The sequence below is a fragment of the Chrysemys picta genome, chromosome 9, assembly GCF_011386835.1.
Source record: "Chrysemys picta bellii isolate R12L10 chromosome 9, ASM1138683v2, whole genome shotgun sequence".
Lineage (NCBI taxonomy): Eukaryota > Metazoa > Chordata > Testudines > Emydidae > Chrysemys > Chrysemys picta.
The window spans coordinates 47,153,642-47,173,677 of record NC_088799.1 but is presented as its reverse complement, the minus strand read 5'-3'; the positions used below and the strand labels follow the sequence as shown (position 1 = coordinate 47,173,677).

Below are 20,036 nucleotides of genomic sequence, written 5' to 3'. Positions count from 1 at the left end.
AACTGACTTAATAGCAACTGCAGCCCTAGACTTTCACGCTGTTGATAGTGGTAAAGCGACACTGTGCAGAAGCATGGGGGAGAGCATTAAGAGAGTAAATTTCCTCTTCAGCCACAGGTGCCTTGCAGCAAGACAAGCAAAAATAAGGGAAGGTGGGAAATAGGAAGAGGCTACTGCTACTAGCAGTTGGACTGGTTGCTGAAAAATTCTTATATAAAACATGTTCCACACCTATGAAAAGGAACAGAGGGAAGATTTTCCCCTCTGGGAAATGAAGTTAGAATTCTACAACCATGGAAGATGCTTCCAAATTTATCAATATTGCTTGATGAAAGCCACTGGGAAAAGTGTGAGGTTATTTAGCCACGTGATTAAGGTCAGACCATCTCCAGCAACTGACAAGCAGCCACTTCCATTCTGGTGCAGCGAATGACCAAGGAAGAGTCTCTGTTCAGTTAATTCAACAGCAATCCCCTTGAAATCCTGGATCTTTATGATCGGGAAGGGGCTTACTGTTGGAGAAATTCAGTGTATGGACATGATACACTAAACCAATAACTGCATCCAATGTACGAATGTCTTGTAAATCAAACTGTCAAGAAATCCTGAATCTTATCAGAGGGGAAAGTGGTGACCTCAATAGAAAGTGTTTCTGTGGCAGTGAACCTCTTACCACCAAGGGGCAGCACCCCAATCTGAAAAAACACTGCTTTAGATTTATTTTGGGTCTGCAGCTCCTCTTCAGGTTTACTTTAAAAAACATTTCTTCTCTTTACATATCTTACTAAAAGATTCATCCATATTTACTTTAGAAACATCTTTCATATACATCTTACTGAAAATATCACTTAACTCCATTTTTATATAAAATATACATTTGCACAACTGAGGTATCAACACTGAATCAGGAAAATGCCTACAATCTTCTTTTCAATGGTCTGCTTACAGCTTCAAAGCTTAAGAACCCATTCAATGTTAACATTAGACTTCTGGATGTGGCAATCTGTGTGGGTCTTCAGTATTAGTGGAAACCTTGGCCTCACCAAGCCAAGCAGTTCTTCACTTTATTTAGCTTTTTTTTATTATTATTATTATTTTGTGAGAACTATGCAGGTGTTTTGTTTCTGAAAGTTTTATATTTTATTCAGTTAGATTATTAAAGACTGAATTCTTTATTTGGAATGAAATCGTTGTCTTACACAGTCCGTATAAAAAGGAATAACTGATACACATCGTCACCATATATAAATAAAAAGAATACCAGTGCAAAATGCGGCAGACAAATACATCTCTAACATATTGCAGAGGCAGATACTGGGACAATACTATTTCAGAAAGTTGCCAGCAAAACGGTGAGAATGTGGAAACAAAAGAAAATATTGTGTTTACTTGGTGCATGAAGTTTCCCAGAATCTGACAGAACCCATGCATCTCTGCACCCAGAATACACTTAGAGAACAGTCTAATTATGGAAATAGGTACTACAGAAAATGGTATATTGTGTATAAACCTGGCCTCTCTAATCGCCTCCTTATGTGCCTGGAACATCTTGACGTTGTTCATGTTGGACTGCCAGTATTTCACATATCCCCCGTGGTCTGCTGTCAGCATCCACATATCATTGTGTGACCAAGTCATGGCCCTTACAGGGCTGTCGTGAGCCTGAGGAGTCAAAAATAAAACTTCTAACGAATACGTTCAAATGTTACCCAACCCACATGAACACAAAAGTCATTCAGAACGTGTACATTTAACATTTACGACAAGGGAATAAAAGAAATGGAGAATATTTAGATCTGCAAGCTCCTCAGGGAGAGACTATTTTATGTATCTTGCACAGTGCAGTGCACAATTTACTTGTGAAGAGCTAAATACTTGCACGGTGTCTCCAATACTTAAAACATAATAAATCCTCACCATATTCCCTTGAAAACAAGTCAGAAATATTATCTCTATAGTTCAGACAGGGAGATGCAGCTCGAAACATTAAACAAATTGCCCAAGATCACAAGAGGGGTCAGGGACTGCGCAGGATAAGTACTCAGGTATTCCTAGCTCTCAGGACTGAACTTAGTCCGCTAGCCCATGATTAGTATGTGGAGATGCAGGACTGCAATATTCTTTACAATCTCAGAGAAAGATGCAGACAGCTTGCTGGATGCAGTTACCTGTAATATTGTTTCAAAATTGAAAGTCAATCCATTCCACAAGGTGAACTCTCCACTAGAAGCCCCAGTGACCAAGCGCCTCCCTTCAGGAGTCCACTGCAAGAGAAAAATTGAATTAGATTGTGTAGACAGTGCCCAGACACCTTTCCTGTATCCTTCAGCATTGTTAAAATACAAGTGCCTGCATGAGATTCTAAAGCATTTGGATTTATAAAGTAACTCTGTACTGGAAGGTAAGAAGAAGAAAAAAAATCAGATGGTTGTCCTAGGATACAACAGGGCTTTTCATCTCTAGGTCACTAGTTCAAATCCAGCCCAAAACACTAGTGACCCAGAGTTATCAAAAGGTGGCTGTCAAGTCACCTATGTGAAATGAGTTTGATGGCTTCAATCCAGTTCTAGTGAACAGGTGTCCTCATCAAACACGCCACTACTACTAGAATCCTGGCACCCTTGCAGGCAAGCTAGTAGATTGCAAGGATTGAACAGGCATCGTGACTGAACTACCCCCTTCCTTCGAGTTGGTTCCCTCAAGATAATGTTGAGACACATTGGTACAAAAAAAGTGTTGAGAAAATTAGACTGAAGGTGAAATACATACAAACCAAACAGTGAATAAATTGATTAATTGTCCCAGGGTTCCTAGGATCCTCTGTGAAAAAGGTGAGGCGTGTCAGTCCAGGTTTTGAAAAAGCCTTGGGGTGCCCAAGACCTGGAATCCTGCATAATGGTTTTACTTAGAAACATTTCTAGTTTTATTACAGACAAATATTTCACAGCTAACTAATCACGCCTGGGAACAAATCTTCTAGCCCAGGCCAACATAATACTCACCCTGACAACAAACACTGGGCATTTTACTTTATTGGTAGATGTCCTAACAAATTTTGTTGTTACAGCATTCATAGGGTTATTCAGCATTCCTATAGGAGGGACCAGCTGTAAGTGAGGAAAGAAAAGAATTTTAGCAACAATGTTTCAACCTGCATCTTGGGAAAGAAGCAAGAAAAGCAGAGGCCCAGAAGGCTCATTACTAGAAAAACAAGCATTTGATTATAGAAATGAATCAATTAAATATGTTCAGAGTTTGAAATCAGCAGATAGTACTTTCACCATCTCAGGAACACACACACACACACACACACAATCATCTCCTCAAATGCAACTAACCTTTCAACACCTGAACTTTAGCAATTTCACTTCACTAGAACAGGACTGAAAGAGTCCATTAACATTCAGTCTCTCTCCTTGAGACAAAAAGGTTCCTTTAGTGCAAGGGAACATAGCATGAAGATTCCCTCCAAGTCTTAGTCACCTCTCAAGGCAAATAGAGAACTTTGGTATACAGAGGCAGCGTCCTACTTTTCAGGTAGAAGAGTTTTAGTGTCTACAATAAGAGCTTCAGAAGCATATATAAAGATTTGTACTTACATCATTATAATATCCTGCATCAGGCTGAATTGCCCGCATGTCTCGCTGGTCTCTCTGCCATACTCTATTCTGGAAAGAAAAAAATAGCTCCTGGTTATTATTATTGCTGTATTCCAGTGTTATTGAACAAAAAAGTAGGAAGAATTATACAGACTGCATATTTGGAAGCTTCAGTATGCACTGCATAAGTTTCAGAACAAATCCAGTACAAAATTTTGTGCTTCAGGAAACTAGAAGACTTTACATTACGTAAGGTGAAGGAGAATAGAGGTAGATAAGGAACATGTAAAGTCAGAAGAATTATTAATTTATAACATAACAGAAAGTGTGATTGGGGATTTCCATGTATTTATTCACTGAAAGTAAATGTTCTATGTAAAAATACTAGGAAGGCAATGATCCTGTGTTTAATGTTCTGCATTACTACAAGAGACACATAAGCCTGGCCTCTTGGTTTCTAGACCAGAAAGAACTGTATACTCCTGCTCAACCTCTTTAAGAGCTTTGGCTCTTCAGTGACCCCTTGTAGCAGGGTGCTGGTACAAAAGCACATAATTAGCCCTGCCAGGTCAGCTCCAATCAAGGAAAGCAGATTGGGGCTGATGGAAAAGGCCTGATGCCAGCCTGAGGATTGGCAACATCTGCTGGCCTGACAAGCCAAGGGCTATAAAGGCTGGGAGGGAGCCAGAAGGCAGGGGACAGCCAGGGAGAAGTCAGTCAGGGAGGGAACTGGAGGCCTCCTAGCTGAAGGCTGACTCTGCTTGTAAAGGAGGTGACTAATCCTGTAAAGCTTCTATATAGATGGACACTGGTGGTGGGACAACTTTAAGTAAATAAAGACACGGGTGTTGCACAACCCTGAAGCCGCTCTGAGCCTTACTGGGGGCAGCAAGCGGGCCCCAGGAAGAGGGGCAGGTCCTGAACCCTGTTATATTAGGTAGAGGGGTGTAAGAGCTGTATTGATGACCTCTAAACTAAAGCAAGTTCCATCCAGTAGTAGTTGCGTAGAAAGGACATTTTTATGGTCAGGGCACCAAGAGCAGACAGTGGGGTGGGGTTTGAAAGGCCAGAAGACAAAAAAATTCACTTCCAATATATATGATATTCTATATTGTCAATCATAACAGTATTCAATTAGACATGGCATGATTCAGAGTTTGGCAAATTTAAGACTAGCACCCTACGTTAACTTGATATTGTGGGTTCAATCAAGTTTTGATTGTGAATCAAAGTTTAAGCTAGAATTTTAGATAAATATTTTTGGCATGTAATTTCCTGACTGGGGTGACTATGATGTGATAAAAACATGAAAGCCCATGCCACACCAGTTAAAATTTCAGATCAGTTAAATATGGAGATAGTTTGAACCTGGAGCCTTAACTTTTGATGGTATGGGATTCAAAACCTGGCTCTAAATGTTGCTAGGTGGACACAGGAACCTCTTTTTCAAATATATATACACACACTTGTTGTACATTTTAAAACATATACCCACATAGATATATAAGCAAGGAGTGTGAAAAGCACACAACCCCTACTGATACAGCTATGCTGACAAAACTCCTGGCATAGACGCAGCTATGCTGAGGCTATTTGCGCTGAGGCTCCAGCGCTCTATTGCCAGTGTAGACACTTGATTGCTTTCTGCACTGTAATTGGCCTCTTGAGCTGTCTCATAATGCCTCAAGTGACCGCTCTACTCATTGTTTTGAACTCAGCTGCCCCAGAGACATGCACCCCTCCCCATTCAAAGCACAGTTTCTGACAGCCCTTGTGCGCTGTGCTGGCTGATCTGCTCTGGGCCACAAAGCAAACCATTAATGTGGAATGCTCATGCTATTAAGCACAGAGACAGTATCTATCTATCTGTGCAGAGAGCCCAGGGAGGAAGGCGAGAGCTGATGTCGGGGGTTTCCCCCTCCCCCAGGACTGGTTGCTTCCTGCAGCTGTCTGAACTTACAAGACAGCATATTGACACTCTATCCAAAAAAAAAACCACTGTCTCTCTCCTTCCCACACACCACACACACTCTTCCCCCTTCCCCTTCAGTTGAAAAGCAGCTGGCAATGTAGTAGGATACCCATGGAACAATGGGATTGGGAAACCTGAATCATATAACACTATGTCTGCCCCATGAGGCATTGCAAACCCTTCCCAAAGTACCCTGCAGCCAGTTGCACAGAGGGATAGCTACTACAATGCACTGCTGTCTTTGCTGTTGCAAGAGCTGCTAATGTGGATGCGCTCCAGCGTCACAAGGAGCACAGTGTGGACACGCAACAGCGGTTTATTTCCAGCATTCTAATAAAAGTGGTATAACTTGTGGCGCACAAACTTGCCTGCATAGACATACCCCAAGTAATTTGGAAAGCCAAGTGGGTATTTTTTCTTGGAAAGATATCTTCTGCAGTATTTGGTTCAAAGTAGTCTCAGCCATTAGGACTGCCCAAGATGGTTCACAGACTTATGGTACGAGTAGCCTATATTCATTTTTTTTTTATTCAAGGAGGCAATTGAATAGAAAATGACAAGTACTTTTCTGTTGCCCAATATGGACAAACAAGCTTTTTTTATTTAGCATTTCTCCCCACAAAGAAAAAGTAAAAGTTGACAAAGAATGATCATATGAATCTTAACATAATTAACATATGATTTAGGTCAGCTTGAATGTCAAAACAAAGTAATAATATATGCAATTCTTGTCCCAAATCTGAATTCACAGAAAAGCTTTATATAACAGTAAATCTTCCACTTCAAATATGCACTAAAGGTTTATTGTTTTATTCAGAATGAGCAACCTCTATCCACGCGCTTCACTGAATCTGTATATTTCTGAAAGAACACTGTAAATTATACATAATCCCCAATTACCTGAAATTTGAATAATCAGAGTTTCAGAAAACACTATTCAGACTTTGGTACAGTAGACTAACTAGACTTACCTCCAAATATTTAATTACAGAGGGATTGTAGTCTATGGTTTTCCGGTTCACAGCTTTTCTCATCCGTTTCCCATCAAAGGTGAGCTGTTGCATTGCCTGCTGCTGTGCAAAATCAGGTCTCTTGTAGAACAGCTGCCGAGGTGCCTGGTGCTGGAACCTCGGCATATGGAAAAACCGGGGTGGGGAGCCAATTTCTGTGGCCATGGCGATCTTGTTTCTAAAACACTAAAAGAGGTAAAATATTAGGCAACTGCTGTAATTAAGATATGTTTCTGCTAAAAGTGTTAAAATAAGTCTATCTGGAAATCATTTTACTTGCTCATGTAAACATGGTATATGAAAGTCTGTCTCTTTTCAGAGAACAGGTTTGCAAATAGGCACTTCCTATTCTTGCTTTGCCTCTCAGCAAGTACTTAACTCAAATCTGTAAATTGCAACTTTCAACTTAGTTTAGTAAGGTATGGTTTGCATCTAAGGCAGAGAGGAATTTTCTGCCAAGACCAGTCACCGCACCAAGCGTTTGTCTATGTAGCAGCTCGAAGCATGTTTCCCAGTGCAGATAGACAGACATATGCTAGCTCAAGCAGAGCTAGTGCATGCAGGGAAACATGATTCCAGCTGCTATATAGAAATACACCAAGTTAACATTCATTGCAGTTTAGAGACAAACCACAGAAAAAAGTATACTCCTAAACAATCAAGACCAGAATAACTTGCTGAGACCAAAGACTTATATTTGCTTTTAAAGAGCAAATATAAACCAAATGGTTGTATGTTTAGTGTCTTGAAATTGCCTCGCTAGAGAAAGTCAGTTTTAATTTCCTGATATTTCTAAGCAGTCTTAAAAGAAATACACTTTTTAAAAAAACAAATGAAATAACATTACAGAAGTCCCTTGAGACAGGAGGAAAATCCTGTTTTTAAAACACAAGTATTGTGGATCCATTCCATAGTGAACTTTTTTTTTAAGTCCCGTCAAGATCGAGATATTTAATGTTTAAGATTTGAGAGAGAGCTGGCGGAGGTAGAGACACAGATACAGAAATAGGATTGTGCCACTATTAAGTCTGCTACTGTGCTAGTAGAAGCACAGCAACTCACTTTTGAAAATACACTACAATGCCAGCACATCAAATTCTCCGTTCAGAAGGGAGCTTTTTCAATTGCCAGCCCTAACAATTTACCCTGGGTTCTGAAAAACCAATCTAGATTATTTTCATACACGTGTAGAAAACATGCTACAAGATCAAATTCCACTTTCAACTACACAAATTATGCAAATACAATTGCACATTTTAGGGTATAATCTTAAAACAGGATTTTATGCAGATATAACAGGCATCAGAATTTGGCCTACAGTATCTTTTATAACCACTGATGATGCCGGTGTATGAAGAACAGCTCATCTTCAAGCTGCAAGGCAGACAGATTAACAGTGACAAGTAAATACGGTTTTTTTAAATCCTCAATTTTAATCACTTGTTTATAAAACAGAAAATGTTTTACAGTATGATTTAAATTAAAGTGTTCCCATAAAGTCTGAAGAGAAAGCTGCCACAGGAGTACAGAAAGAAATAACATTTTAACTGCCAGATTTAATTTCACATGGTAAATTGTTTTTTTTTTTTTTTCTTCATTTAGTGGAGTTCAAAAAAGTCTTCATATTTTACAAACAAACCTGAAGTTCGATAAGATTTACACTTAATGTATATAGGAAGATATCAAGATGTTGACAGTTTAAGAGTTTAAAATTTCTAGTTCTTAACCACTGGGATTCTTGAAACTTAAAAACATCTCTTTATGAAGTCTCCCTGGCACATACATTTTCCATTATGGTATGAACATACTAAATTATTATGTTAGGATTGCTCCCAGGTAAAGGATGATTGCTAGCACTGATCTTGCATCTTCAAAGAAAACCAAACAAGTTTGGGGGAAAGAAAGAACTTTATTTAATAAAAAAATAAAAGTAAATTTGGGACCTACCAACCTTTACTGTGTCCAACAATTTTTGAGATACCTCACAGACAATGTGTTGAAACCTAAAGCCTTGTACACATATAACTGATTTATAGCTAGAGAACAATTCTGTTGAGGATGTACACGCATATTTTAAAATATTCATATAGACTAGAATCTAATTTAGTCTTCGCAAGTTTAAGTGGTAAAAAGCAGGATGCTGCTTTTACAATTAGATTAAGCAGACATGACTGAATATGTACGGGGACTAAAGGCATTGAATAAGAATGTGCATTTGTAGAATTCTATCAGAGAAAACTGCATTTTGTGTAACAAAACTTCACTGAAAGCAAAAAAACAACTGCAGCAGTGGGTACATAAGTTCATTTGGGAATGGGTGGGAAATCAAATACAAGCTTCTGCAGCATAACAAAATAGAGGACTCTTCAAAATCCAGGCATCTTATCTAAGGTATCTAATAGGCAGTCTATTGGATACCGCTAACAGCTTGGATGTACATGGAAGTCCAAAATCCAAAGTAAATGCTCAAAACCCACCTTTAACTATTTTGAGACAAGAGAAAGGAGATGCTAAAACGTCCTCATCCAATCCTCCAAATATTGCCCTAACACAGGAGGGAACAGAATAAACTGACTTAAGGTAGATCAGCTCACTCTTTCAGATTTTACATCTCTTAAACTCTGTTAATAATACAAATTTCAAAGATCAGATTTTTATTAATATCTCCAAGTACATCACCACCACACCACAAGTTTAGAAAACTTATGGCAATTCTTGTGCATATTTAAAAACAAGTTAACGATTTTTAAAAAAGCAGGCAGATTTAATAAAAGGTTGTCATTTTCTATACGGCTCTGAAGATACTTGAATAGATGTCACAGTACAGAAAAGGAAAAACTGAAAGAATTTCAGTGTAATATAAAATATTTTCCAGATCTCTTCTAAAATTCTCACCATAATGAACAGAATTCAAATACAAAGAAGTCATATACTTTTACTCCCCAGTAGTCAATGCAAAATTGAACTCCCAAGCTACAATCGCAAGAAAGTGGAAAAGAGGTCCACACACCACCTGGGACTGCCAAAATATTTTTGTCAGAAACACAACTTGGGGGGAGAAGGGGGAAGAAGAGGGAGAGACACGACTGCAATGTATATTTTGATAAAAATCCAGCCTGTTTGCAGAAACACTCCCAACTTTATTCAGAATAAATAATAGCAATGAGAAAGCAGTTACAAATGTGGCTAACCATAAAATATAAGATAAGAAATGGATCTCAGCTTGCATTCGACATTCCTAAAACCAGCATGAGGAGTGTACGGCTTTTATCAATGTTGCTGTAACACACAAACATCAGGCTAAGACTAAACTGTACTACGTCTAGAAAGATGTAATTTTGGTATGTACACCTAATTCCCTCCTTGCCTCCGCAGGTTCGGCCGATCGAGGCTCCCACTGGGGGGTGTGGGAAGCGGCGCGGGCCGAGGGATGTGCTGGCCGCTGTTCCCGCAGACCCCATTGGCCAGTGGGAGCCGTGATCAGCCGAACCTGCGGACGCGGCAGGTAAACAAACCGGCCCAGACCGCCAGGGGCTTTCCCTGAACAAGCGGCGGACTGGCTTTGAGAAGCACTGTTCTAGAACATTACCTCGTTTAGACACAAATACTGGTCACTTAATTTTCAAGCGGTCAGTATTTTACTAATCTTTTGCTAGGAGATGGGAATCCCTTGGCATCAGAGAGTAATTCAGACAGAATATCCTAAACTCAACTAAAAAAAGCAAACTTTAATAGTGTTGTTTGCACTTGCTGTATATGCATAACAAAATTCTCACCTGTTACCACCAGGACAGCGAGAAGAGAAGTAGAACTTTGTTTTACCCTTGTTAAAATATTTCTTTTCTTTAAACACTTCTAGCAGCCCATGCTTCAGAGCAGGGACATGAAATACGGCAGGGGGTGGCCCTTCCATCAGGGATGTGCTTTTTGCAGTCTTCACGAAAAACCATCCTAATTTGAACATAAGCCTTTGAAAAGCTGTAGTTCACACATGCTCAGCTGAGATTTTAGCACCTAAAAATCTTCAAAGATTCTGCCCTCACCAAGCAAGATCAAGCTTTTCACAGCTCCTAAAGAAGACCAGACTACATATAAGCTATCTCCACAAAGCTACTGAGTGTGCGCCAGCCAAGGGGGACAGGGGGTCAAAGCTGGCTTTTCACCCTGTAATGAGTGCTCCAGAACAGGGTAGGAAGCCTGTCTCTCCTGGGCTCTTGATGTCTCTTCGCCGCCGCCGCCGCCACCACCACTACTCAGGCAGTGGGAAAGAGGAAGCTGTCAGATTTGAAGGAAGAGGGGAGGAAAAGTAGTATATTGGTAACAAGGAGTTTGGTGATACAAGAATTGGAGGGGGCAGGAAGAGGAACTTTGGCTAGGAGACTGGGAACTGGGTGGGAGGGTAGGAGTGGGTGAGCAAGACGATTGGGAGCCAGTTAGTGAAACATGAGGGGACTGGAAGTCAGTTGGCTGGGGGAAGGGGGAAAACATAGATTGGACAAGGAGACTGGGACGAGGAGCCAGTGGAAGGAGAATAGATACAGATCAGACAAAGAGCTGGAGTGCAAGTGGAGAACTGGGACTGACTGGGCAAAGCAACTGAGACAATCAGCCAAGGAAAGGGTAGTGGGGAAGATGGAAATTAGATGAGAAGCCCAGGGAGGGAGCTAGCAAGGAAAGACACACTGGATGAAGAACCCAGAGGGAAAGACTAGGACTGGCTGGGCAAGGAGATTAGGACTGATTAGGTGAGAATGGGACTAGGACAAGAGCTGGGGTGAGAAGAGACATGTCTGGGACAGGCTGGAAAGTCAAGCTTGGGGGAAAGGGCAGAAGAGCCTGTGTCTGCAAAAGTACACTCTCTGAGAGCCTGGAATGGAACCCAAGATGCCCAACCATCATCATCCTTCTGCTATCAGCAAATATCTGTGACGCCCATTTGCAAAATGTGTGTCTCATTCACCCTCTAGCGCTGGCCCAAGGAGGAGGACACTAGCACCACTATCAGTCACTCCACTGGCTCATCGGCAGACTTCTGTGCAGGGGATCTAAAAGTTCCAACAATGCTGTGCTGAGCTGTGTAGGTGTCAATATAATGCCACATGATGGAATTTTTTTGTTTGCTTTTAAAAAAACTAGAAAACTTAATATTCTTTACCCTACATGAAAGCTACATTATCGAAAAATAGCATGTGATTACATAATTAAAGACTGTATCATAATGCACACACACGAAGGAATCAAATTAAGGTTGCACTATTTTGGCCAAAACTACTAATCCTAATTAATTAACTAAACTAAACCAAACCAAAATAAACCACTCAAACAGACCTAAGTGTTCACACAACCTCCTTTTGCAACAAATTGGCTAAATATTTTTTTTTAAAATCACATTAAATTGTTTGAACTTTCTCATGCAGACAAACCCTAACTCTTGAAAAAGAGAAGTACCTGTTTATGCTTGATCTTCTTACATTTTTTGACATGGCTTCTCCAAAATTTAAAACACAGTTACCTACCTCTTGTAACTCTTGTTCTTCGAGTTGTGTTGCTCATGTCCATTCCAATTAGAGGTCCGTGCGCGCCATGTGCACAGCTGCCAGAAAGATTTTCCCTTAGCAATACCCATTGGGTTGGTTTAGGCGCCCCTTGGAGTCATACCTCCATGGCACCAAATATAGGCCCTGCCGACCTGCCGCCACTTCAGTTCCTTCTTGCCAGTTTGCTCCAACAGAGAGGTAGGCAGGTGGGTATTGGAATGGACAGGAGGAACACATCTTGAAGAGCAACAGTTATGAGAAGTAGGTAACCATTTTTTCGAGTGATTGCTCATGTCAATTCTAATTAGGTGAGCACCAAGCCTAAATTCTGGAAGCGGGGTCAGAGTTCAAAAGGTTGGCTGACTGATGCAGCCTTTGGCAGAGTGGTCCTTCATCTCTAGCCTGCTGAGTAATGGCATAATGCAAGGTAAAAGTGTGGATTGAGGACCACGTCACAGCTCTGCAGATTTCCTGGGTTGGAACCTGGGCCTGGAACGCTGCTGACGATGCCTATGCCCTTGTAGAGTGTGCTGTAAAGTAAGGGGCAGGTATTTTCGTCAGATCGTAGCATGCCCGGATACAGGACGTAATCCATGATGAAATTCTTTGGGAGGAGACTGGAAGCCCTTTCATTCCGTCTGCTACTGCGACAAACAGCTGAATAGTGGCACTGTGCATTCGATAGAGAAGGATAATGCCCAGCGAGCATACAACAAATGAAGTTTTTGCTCCCTGCTGCTTGTATACGGCTTGGGATAGAAAACTGGAAGAAAGATATTCTGGTTAACATGAAACTGTGAGACCACCTTAGGAAGAAAAGCCAGATGCAGTCTAAGCTGAACCTTGTCCTTATAGAGCACCATGTAAGGAGGCTCTGATGTTAGAGCCTTGAACTCAGACACCCTCCTGGCCGAAGATATCGCTACCAGGAATGCCCCTTTATATGAAAGGTAAAGCAGAGAACATGTTCCAAGCAGTTCAAAGAGTGTCCCCATTAGCCTGGAAAGGACTAGGTTAAGGTCCCAGGCTGGGATCAGTTGTCATATGTGAGGGTATAGTCTGGTCGAGACCTTTAAAAATAACCTACTATCGGGTTGGCAAAGATTGACCAGCCCTCCACGCCTGGATAGAAGGCGGAAATGGCAGCCAAGTGGACCTTTACTGAAGACACACAAAGCCCCTGCCGTTTTAGGTGGAGGAGGAGTCCAATATCATGGGTATGGACGAGAACGTTGGAGACAGGAGATATTGTGAATCTTCCCATTTGGCTAGGTAGGTATCCCTAGTGGCAGGTTTCCTACTGCCAAGGAGGACTTCCCTGACTGGACCCAAACAAGCCAGCTCCAATGGGTGTAGCCATGGAGTTTCCACGCCGTGAGGTGACGTGAGTCAAGGTTCGGGTATTGGAGTCAGCTGTGATCCGGATTTATGTCCAGGAGCAGCGGCAAGGTGATCAGGTTTTCCACAGACATTTGCAGGAGAGATGTGTACTAGTGCTGACGGGGCCAGGCAGGCTGGGGCTATCAATATCACTGAAGCTTCATCCCTCCGAACTTTGAGTAGCACCTTGTGGACAAGTGGTATGAGTGGAAATGCGTGCAGGAGATGGTCCTTCCATGGAAGAAGCAACATGGCCGTGATGGAGCCCAGGCTGTGATTCCAGAAGGAGCAGAACTGCAGGCACTTTCTGTTGTGTCACGTAGCAAACAAATCTATCCCAGGGAATTCCCCACGGCTGGAAGATGGTGTTCACGACATCTGGGCAGATGGACCACTCCCGGCTGTGAAAAGACCTGCTGGGATGATCTGACAACTCGTTCTGAACTCCAGGGAGTATTGAGAAGCCTCCGGGTGTATTGAGTGAGCTAAGCAAAAGTCCTACAGTTTCAGGGCTTCCTTGCACAGGGGAGAGGTGCATGCTCCCCCTGTCTGTTTTATATAAACATTGCTGTTGTATTGTCCATCATGACCGATGCACACCTCCTTTCCAAGTGAGCTTGGCATATCTGGCATGCCACATGGACTGCCCTCAGCTCTCTGACGTTGATGTGAAGTGAGAGCTCCGCTTGGGACCCGAGGCCCTGAGCTCCCCTAGGTGTGCACCCCAGCCCATCACTGATGCATCCGTCACCAGCAAAAGGGATGGCGGTGGCCTGGTGAAGGGAACACCCACCCACCCACACACTACTTGTGGGTCGAGCCACCATAGGAGGGACTCGAGAACTGGCAGAGGTAGCGTGACAATCTTGTCTAGATTGTCCCAAATAGGTTGTTACACTAAGGCTAGCCATGCCTGAAGAGGCTGGACCCTCAGTCTGGTGTGCTGTACTACATAGATACAAGCGGCCATGTGACCAAGTAGCTTTACGCAACTCCTTGCTGTGGTGGTAGGGAACTGCCTGAGACCTCGTATGATGTTGCACAGGGTCTGGAAACGCAACTCTGGGAGGTACCTGTGTTGAGTCCAACACCACCCCTATGAACTCTATCTGCTGAACAGGAGATAGAGTTGACTTCTGTACATTCAATAGAAGGCCAGGTCTTCGAAAGTAGTTCTTATGAGGCTCACATGAATCTTCACTTGCACCTTGGAGCGGCCCTTGATTAGCCAGTCATTGAGGTACGGAAACACCTGCACCTGGCACTTGCGCAAGAATGCAGCTACGACTGCCATGCACTTGGTAAACACTCGAGGAGCCGCTGACAGGCCAAACAGAAGGGCTGTGAACTAATGACGACTGCGGTTCACCAAGAACCTGAGGTTCCTTCTGTGGGACGGCATTATTGAAATATGAAAGTATGTGTCCTTCAAGTCGAGGGCAGCATACCAGTCCCCCAGATCCAAAGAAGGGATAACAAAGGCCAGAGAGATCATGAGGAACTTCAGCTTCTTTATGAACTTGTTGAGGTCTCTCAGATCTAGGATGGGCCTGAGACCACCTTTAGCTTTTGGTATTAGGAAATACCGGGAATAGAATCCCTGGCCCTTCAGCTCCTGAGGAACCTCTTCCACTGCCCCCACCATTCCTGCATGAGAAGTTGCTTCTGAGAAGGGCCCCTGAAGAGAGATGCGGAAGGAGAAATGGGGGAGGGATGTGAACTGGAAAGAGTATCCCCTTTCTACCGTGGGGAGTACCCAGTGATCTGATGTGATTCGGGCCCACACAGGGTAGAAATGGGATAGCTGGCATGAGAAGATAAGGAAGGATGGATCCAGAGTCCGGACTCATGCGTTGCCCCCAGGCACACCTTCAAAAGTTCTGCTTTTGGCTTGAGGACTGTGTGATCTGTCTTCATATAAGTTAAGAAGGGCTGTTATAAAGGGGATTGTGATCAATTGTTCTCCATGTTCATGGAAGGTATGACAAAAAAGACAGTTACCTTTCCTGTAACTGGTGTTCTTTGAGATGTTGCTCATGTCCATTCAATGTAGGTGTGTGCGCTCGCCACAAGTTTTTCCCTCAGCAGCATCAGTAGGGGACCGGCTCCGGTGCACTCTGGAGTGGCGTGCACATGCCGCAGTATATAGGGAACTGCCAGTTCCCCCCACCCTCAGTTCCTTCTTGTTGGAGTTTCCAACAAGTGGGGAAAGAGGGCAGGTTGTGGAATGGACATGAGCAACACAACTCGAAGAATACCAGTTTCGGAAAAGGTAACTGTTTTTTCTTCTTCAAGTGCTTGCTCATGTCCATTCAACTTAGGTGACTCCCAAGCAGTACCCCTCAGAGGTGGTTAGGAGTTCATGGACATGTAGACTGCAACACAGCCCTGCCGAACCCAGCATCGTCCCTGGCCTGCTGAGTCAGGGCATAGTGGGCCATGAACGTGTGCACCAAGGACCACGTCACAGCTCGGGAAGTATGCCAGGAAGACTCCTGAAGATGCCTGCGCTCTGGTTAAGTGGGCTCTGACGATCAGCAGCGGGGGGACTCCCGCCAACTCATAGCAGGTCCGAATGCAAGAGGTGATCCAGTTAGAAATCCTCTGCATGGATACCGGGAGGCCCTTCAACCTGTCAGCTGTAGAGATGAAAAGATGAGTCGACTTACAGAAAGGCTTTGTCTGATCTAGGTAGAAAGCCAGGGCCCTTCTTACATCCAAGGGTGAAGGTGCCTCTCTTCACTAGTCTCATGAGGCTTAGGGCAGAAGACTGGAAGGAAGATGTCCTGGCTCATGTGGAAAGTAGACACCACCTTGGGAAGGAAGACCAGGTGAGGCCAGAGCTGGATCTTGTCCCTATAGAAGACCATGTACGACGGTTCTGAGGTCAGGGTTCGCAGCTCGGAGACTCGCCACGCCAACGTCACGACCACCAGGAAAGCTACCTTCCATGACAGGTGAGACAGGGAGCATGAGGCCAAAGGCTGGGCCTGTGAGCCTGGACAGAACCAAGTTGAGATCTCACTGAGGGGCCGGGGACTGGACTTGATGAAAAAGTCTCGAGGCCTCTGAGGAACTTGACCGTCATGTCATGGGATAACAACACCATTTGCCCTTGGATTAGCGGATGAAAGGTCGAAATGGCCGCCAGATGTACCCTTATAGAGGAGTGCGCCAGGGCCTGGTTCCTCAAATGAAGCAGGTAGTTTAAGATTGACTGCACCAAAGAATGCAAAGGGGAGATGCCCCGTTCAGCAGCTGAGCGGGAGAATCTCATGCACTTTGCCAGATAGGTGTGCCTAGTCGAGGGCTTTCTACTCTTGAGGAGGACCTTCTGGACCCCTTCCGAACAGGCCCATTCATCTGGGTTCAGCCACACATCATCGACGCCGTGAGGTGGAGGGACGTGAGGTTGGGGTGCAAGAGTCGGCAGTGATCCTCTGACAGGAAGTCCAGTCAGCTCGGCAGGGGCCAGGGAGAGATCACTGACAAGCTTGATAGCGTCCCGAACCAGTGGTGGCGAGGCCTCACTAGGGCGATCATGATAACCTGCGACTTGTCTCTCTTGATTTTTGCTAGGACCTTGCTGATGACTGGATTCGGAGGGAACACATACATCATGCTTCCTGCCCACAGAAGGAGAAAGGCATTGGAGAGAGAGCCCTTGCCCAGACCCCGTCTGGAGCAAAACCTGTGGCACCTCCTGTTCTGCCTGTTGGTGCACAAATCCACTTGGGGAGTTCCCCACCGATGGAGGAACATGCCAGCTACCTCCAAGTGGAGCACCCACTCGTGGTGAGAGGAGAGGTCCCTGCTTAGGTGATCTGCTAGCGTGTTCTTGGCACCCGGAAGAGGACACGCTTCTAGGTGGATTCTGTGATCGATGCAGAAGTCCCAGAAATGGAGTGCCTCTTGGCAGAGGGCCAAGGATCGCGCTCTCCCTTGTCTGTTGATATAGAAAATCAAGGTTGTGCTGTCAGTCAGGACTCTGACCACTCTGCCTGACAGGTGAGGTAAGAGGACCACGAATGCTCTGCACACTGCTCTGAGCTCTTTGACATTTATGTGTAGCGTCAATTCCTCTGGAGACCACATACCTTGGGTCTGGAGGGAGCCGAGGTGCGACTCCCAGCCTAGGTCCAAGGCATCCGAAACCAACTCGACTGAGTGAGGAGTGCTGATGAAGGGAACTCCTTCCAGGACTTTCCCTGGTCAGTCCACCATCACAGTGAGGTAAGGACCATCGTGGGGATGGTGACAACCTTTTGGGATTAAAAGTAGCGGGAATAGAACCCCTTGTTCCTGTACTCTGGAGGAACAATCTCCACCACACCTAGCTGCAGTAATCCCTCTGCCTCCTGCACGAGGAGACTCTTGTGAGAAGGGTCCCTGAAGAGGGATGGGACAGGGGAGTGGGAAGAATGGGTAGAAAGTAACTGGAGGGTGTAACCCCATGCTACCTTACTGAGGACCCATCGGTTTGATGTTATAGATGCGCACGCAGGGAGGAAAGGAGAAAGGCGGTTGGCAAAAATAAGGGAGAGCGGATTCTGGGAAGAAGCCTGTATGTCACCCTTGGGTGTACCCTCAAAACAAGCGCTTGCCCGCCTGCTTATTGTGGGTTGAGCTCAACCGAGAGGCCTGCGAAGGCTATTGGCTAGGACATCACTTATAGCCTCTGGATTTCTTATGGGGAGGCTCCTGGCAGGGGTGGCTCCCCTGGTCTTGAGGCTGCTGCGGCTTAAACCGCTTGCAGGCAGGGCTGGAAACGTACAGGCCCAGCGTTTTAAGGGTCATGCGGGAGTCCTATAGGCCATGGAGCTTATTGCAGCAACTGCTGAACCTCTGTGGACAAGCCAGAGAGGAGCAGCCAGGATACCCAGTGCATGGCGACAGCTGAGGCCATGGTTTGGGCAGCAGTGTCCACCGCATCTGACGCGGCCTGGAGCATCGCCCTGGCCGCAGTCGTGCCCTTCTCCATAATAGCCCGGAACTCCTTCCATAGAAGCCTCAGGAAGAGAGTCCTCAAACTTGGCCATGGCTTGCCACATGTTAAAATCATAGCGTCCCAGGAGGGCCTGATGGCTGGCCACCCACAACTGGAGGCTAAAGGACGAATAAACCTTACGCCCAAACAAGTCTAGCCTCTTGGAGTCTTTGTTCTCAGGGGTAGCTCCAGGTTGACCTTGTCGCTCCCTGTGGTTAACCATTTCTACCACTAGGGAGTTAGGAGCAGAGTGGGTATACAGGTACTTGTGGCCTTTGGACTTGCACTCAGCCCTTGGAGATAGGTGGCAGGGAGGAGGGAGTTTGCCACCGGCACTAGTGATTTTAGAGACCCCATCAGAAAGGAGCAGAGCCACTCTGGCCAGTGCGGTGGAGCAGAGGACATCGAAGAGACAGTTCGAAGGCTCCTCTAGCTCCTCTGCCAGAAGACTCAGTTTAGCAGCGACCCTCTTCAATAGTTCCTGGTATGCTTTAGTGTCATCTGGAGGAACCGGGGGAGGAGTCCCCGTTATAGCCTCATCTGGCAACAACGAGGAAGATACCGGTGCTGTAGGATCCTCCACAACCACTGATGGCCCAGTGGCTTGTTCCCCTGCTCTCTCTTGGACCCCCAGGGTCCTCGCGCCCGAGACTTCGTGCACCAGAGGAGGGCAGGGGAGAGAGAGGCAGCTGGTCTCTCCGAGGCTCCAGACACCAAGCAGGAGACCTGGGTGAACCCCCACAGGTGTCAGCCACTGTGCTGGAGGCCATGGGGCCAGTTTCAGCACCGACAAAGTAGTCAGTACCGCAGCTTGTCCCACAAACAGGGAACCTTACTCTGAACCAGGGCTGGATCCTGAGCGGTCGCTCCCAGGTGACCAGGACAGAGCAACTGATGCCGGTCACTCCACCTGGAGTCTGATCTGGAGTGGAGTCTTAGGAACCGATGATGCTCGATGGATCCACAACGGCTTGGAGTTGGCGATCTACGTCTTGCACTTGATGAGCGGTACTGGGATGAATTCCAGTGCCAGGAAGTGCCCACACATGGTGATGTCCTCCTAGGAGATGGGCAACGATCCGAGGAATGGTACAGTCGATCCCTCAACCGGTGCCTGGAGCGGTACCGCAGTCTTGGAGATACCGGGTGCTAGGACTAGTACTCCTGCCGGGGGGGGGGGGAGGGGTCTGTCTCCAAAGGTCTGCGCCCAGTGGCTCTCAAGCTGCGCCTCGAGCCTCTCTGCCTGTGTCCAAGGTCCAGGGACCAAATGGGGCTGAGCTGCGTCTGCCTTTTGTGGTCAGATGCATGGCGGCTACAGGAGGGCGAGTGTTGGTGGGACGTCCCCCGCAACGGGGAACGGTGCCCCTGAGGTGGGGACCAAAGCAGTCCAAACGCGAGTTTACCCAGTGACCAAAGAACAGCAGGAGCCAGTGTGGTCGGCACTGGGAGGGACACAATCTCCTGCGCCATCTGCAGGGCCTCCAGCGTGGACAGCACCCAGAGCTGATGGAGGCCTCTGCCACTACCCGGGGTAGCTGGCGAGGAGTGGGT

General features: G+C 45.4%; 1 protein-coding gene across 7 annotated transcripts in view; it reads right to left on the bottom strand.

Annotated features, from left to right (window-relative positions):
* The window catches only part of WDR33 (WD repeat domain 33), a 99,791-nt gene that overhangs the window by 58,530 nt on the left and 21,225 nt on the right, over nt 1-20,036 (bottom strand). For all 7 annotated transcript variants that reach the window (XM_005286403.5, XM_065556097.1, XM_065556098.1 and 4 more), the window contains exons 2-6: nt 6,543-6,767; nt 3,600-3,668; nt 3,003-3,107; nt 2,169-2,264; nt 1,511-1,662 (exon numbers count right to left, since the gene is read on the bottom strand). In XM_005286403.5, coding sequence (XP_005286460.1) covers nt 1,511-1,662; nt 2,169-2,264; nt 3,003-3,107; nt 3,600-3,668; nt 6,543-6,746 — 626 coding nt within the window. In that variant the 5' untranslated portion in view covers nt 6,747-6,767. The remainder of the gene's footprint in view (nt 1-1,510; nt 1,663-2,168; nt 2,265-3,002; nt 3,108-3,599; nt 3,669-6,542; nt 6,768-20,036) is intronic.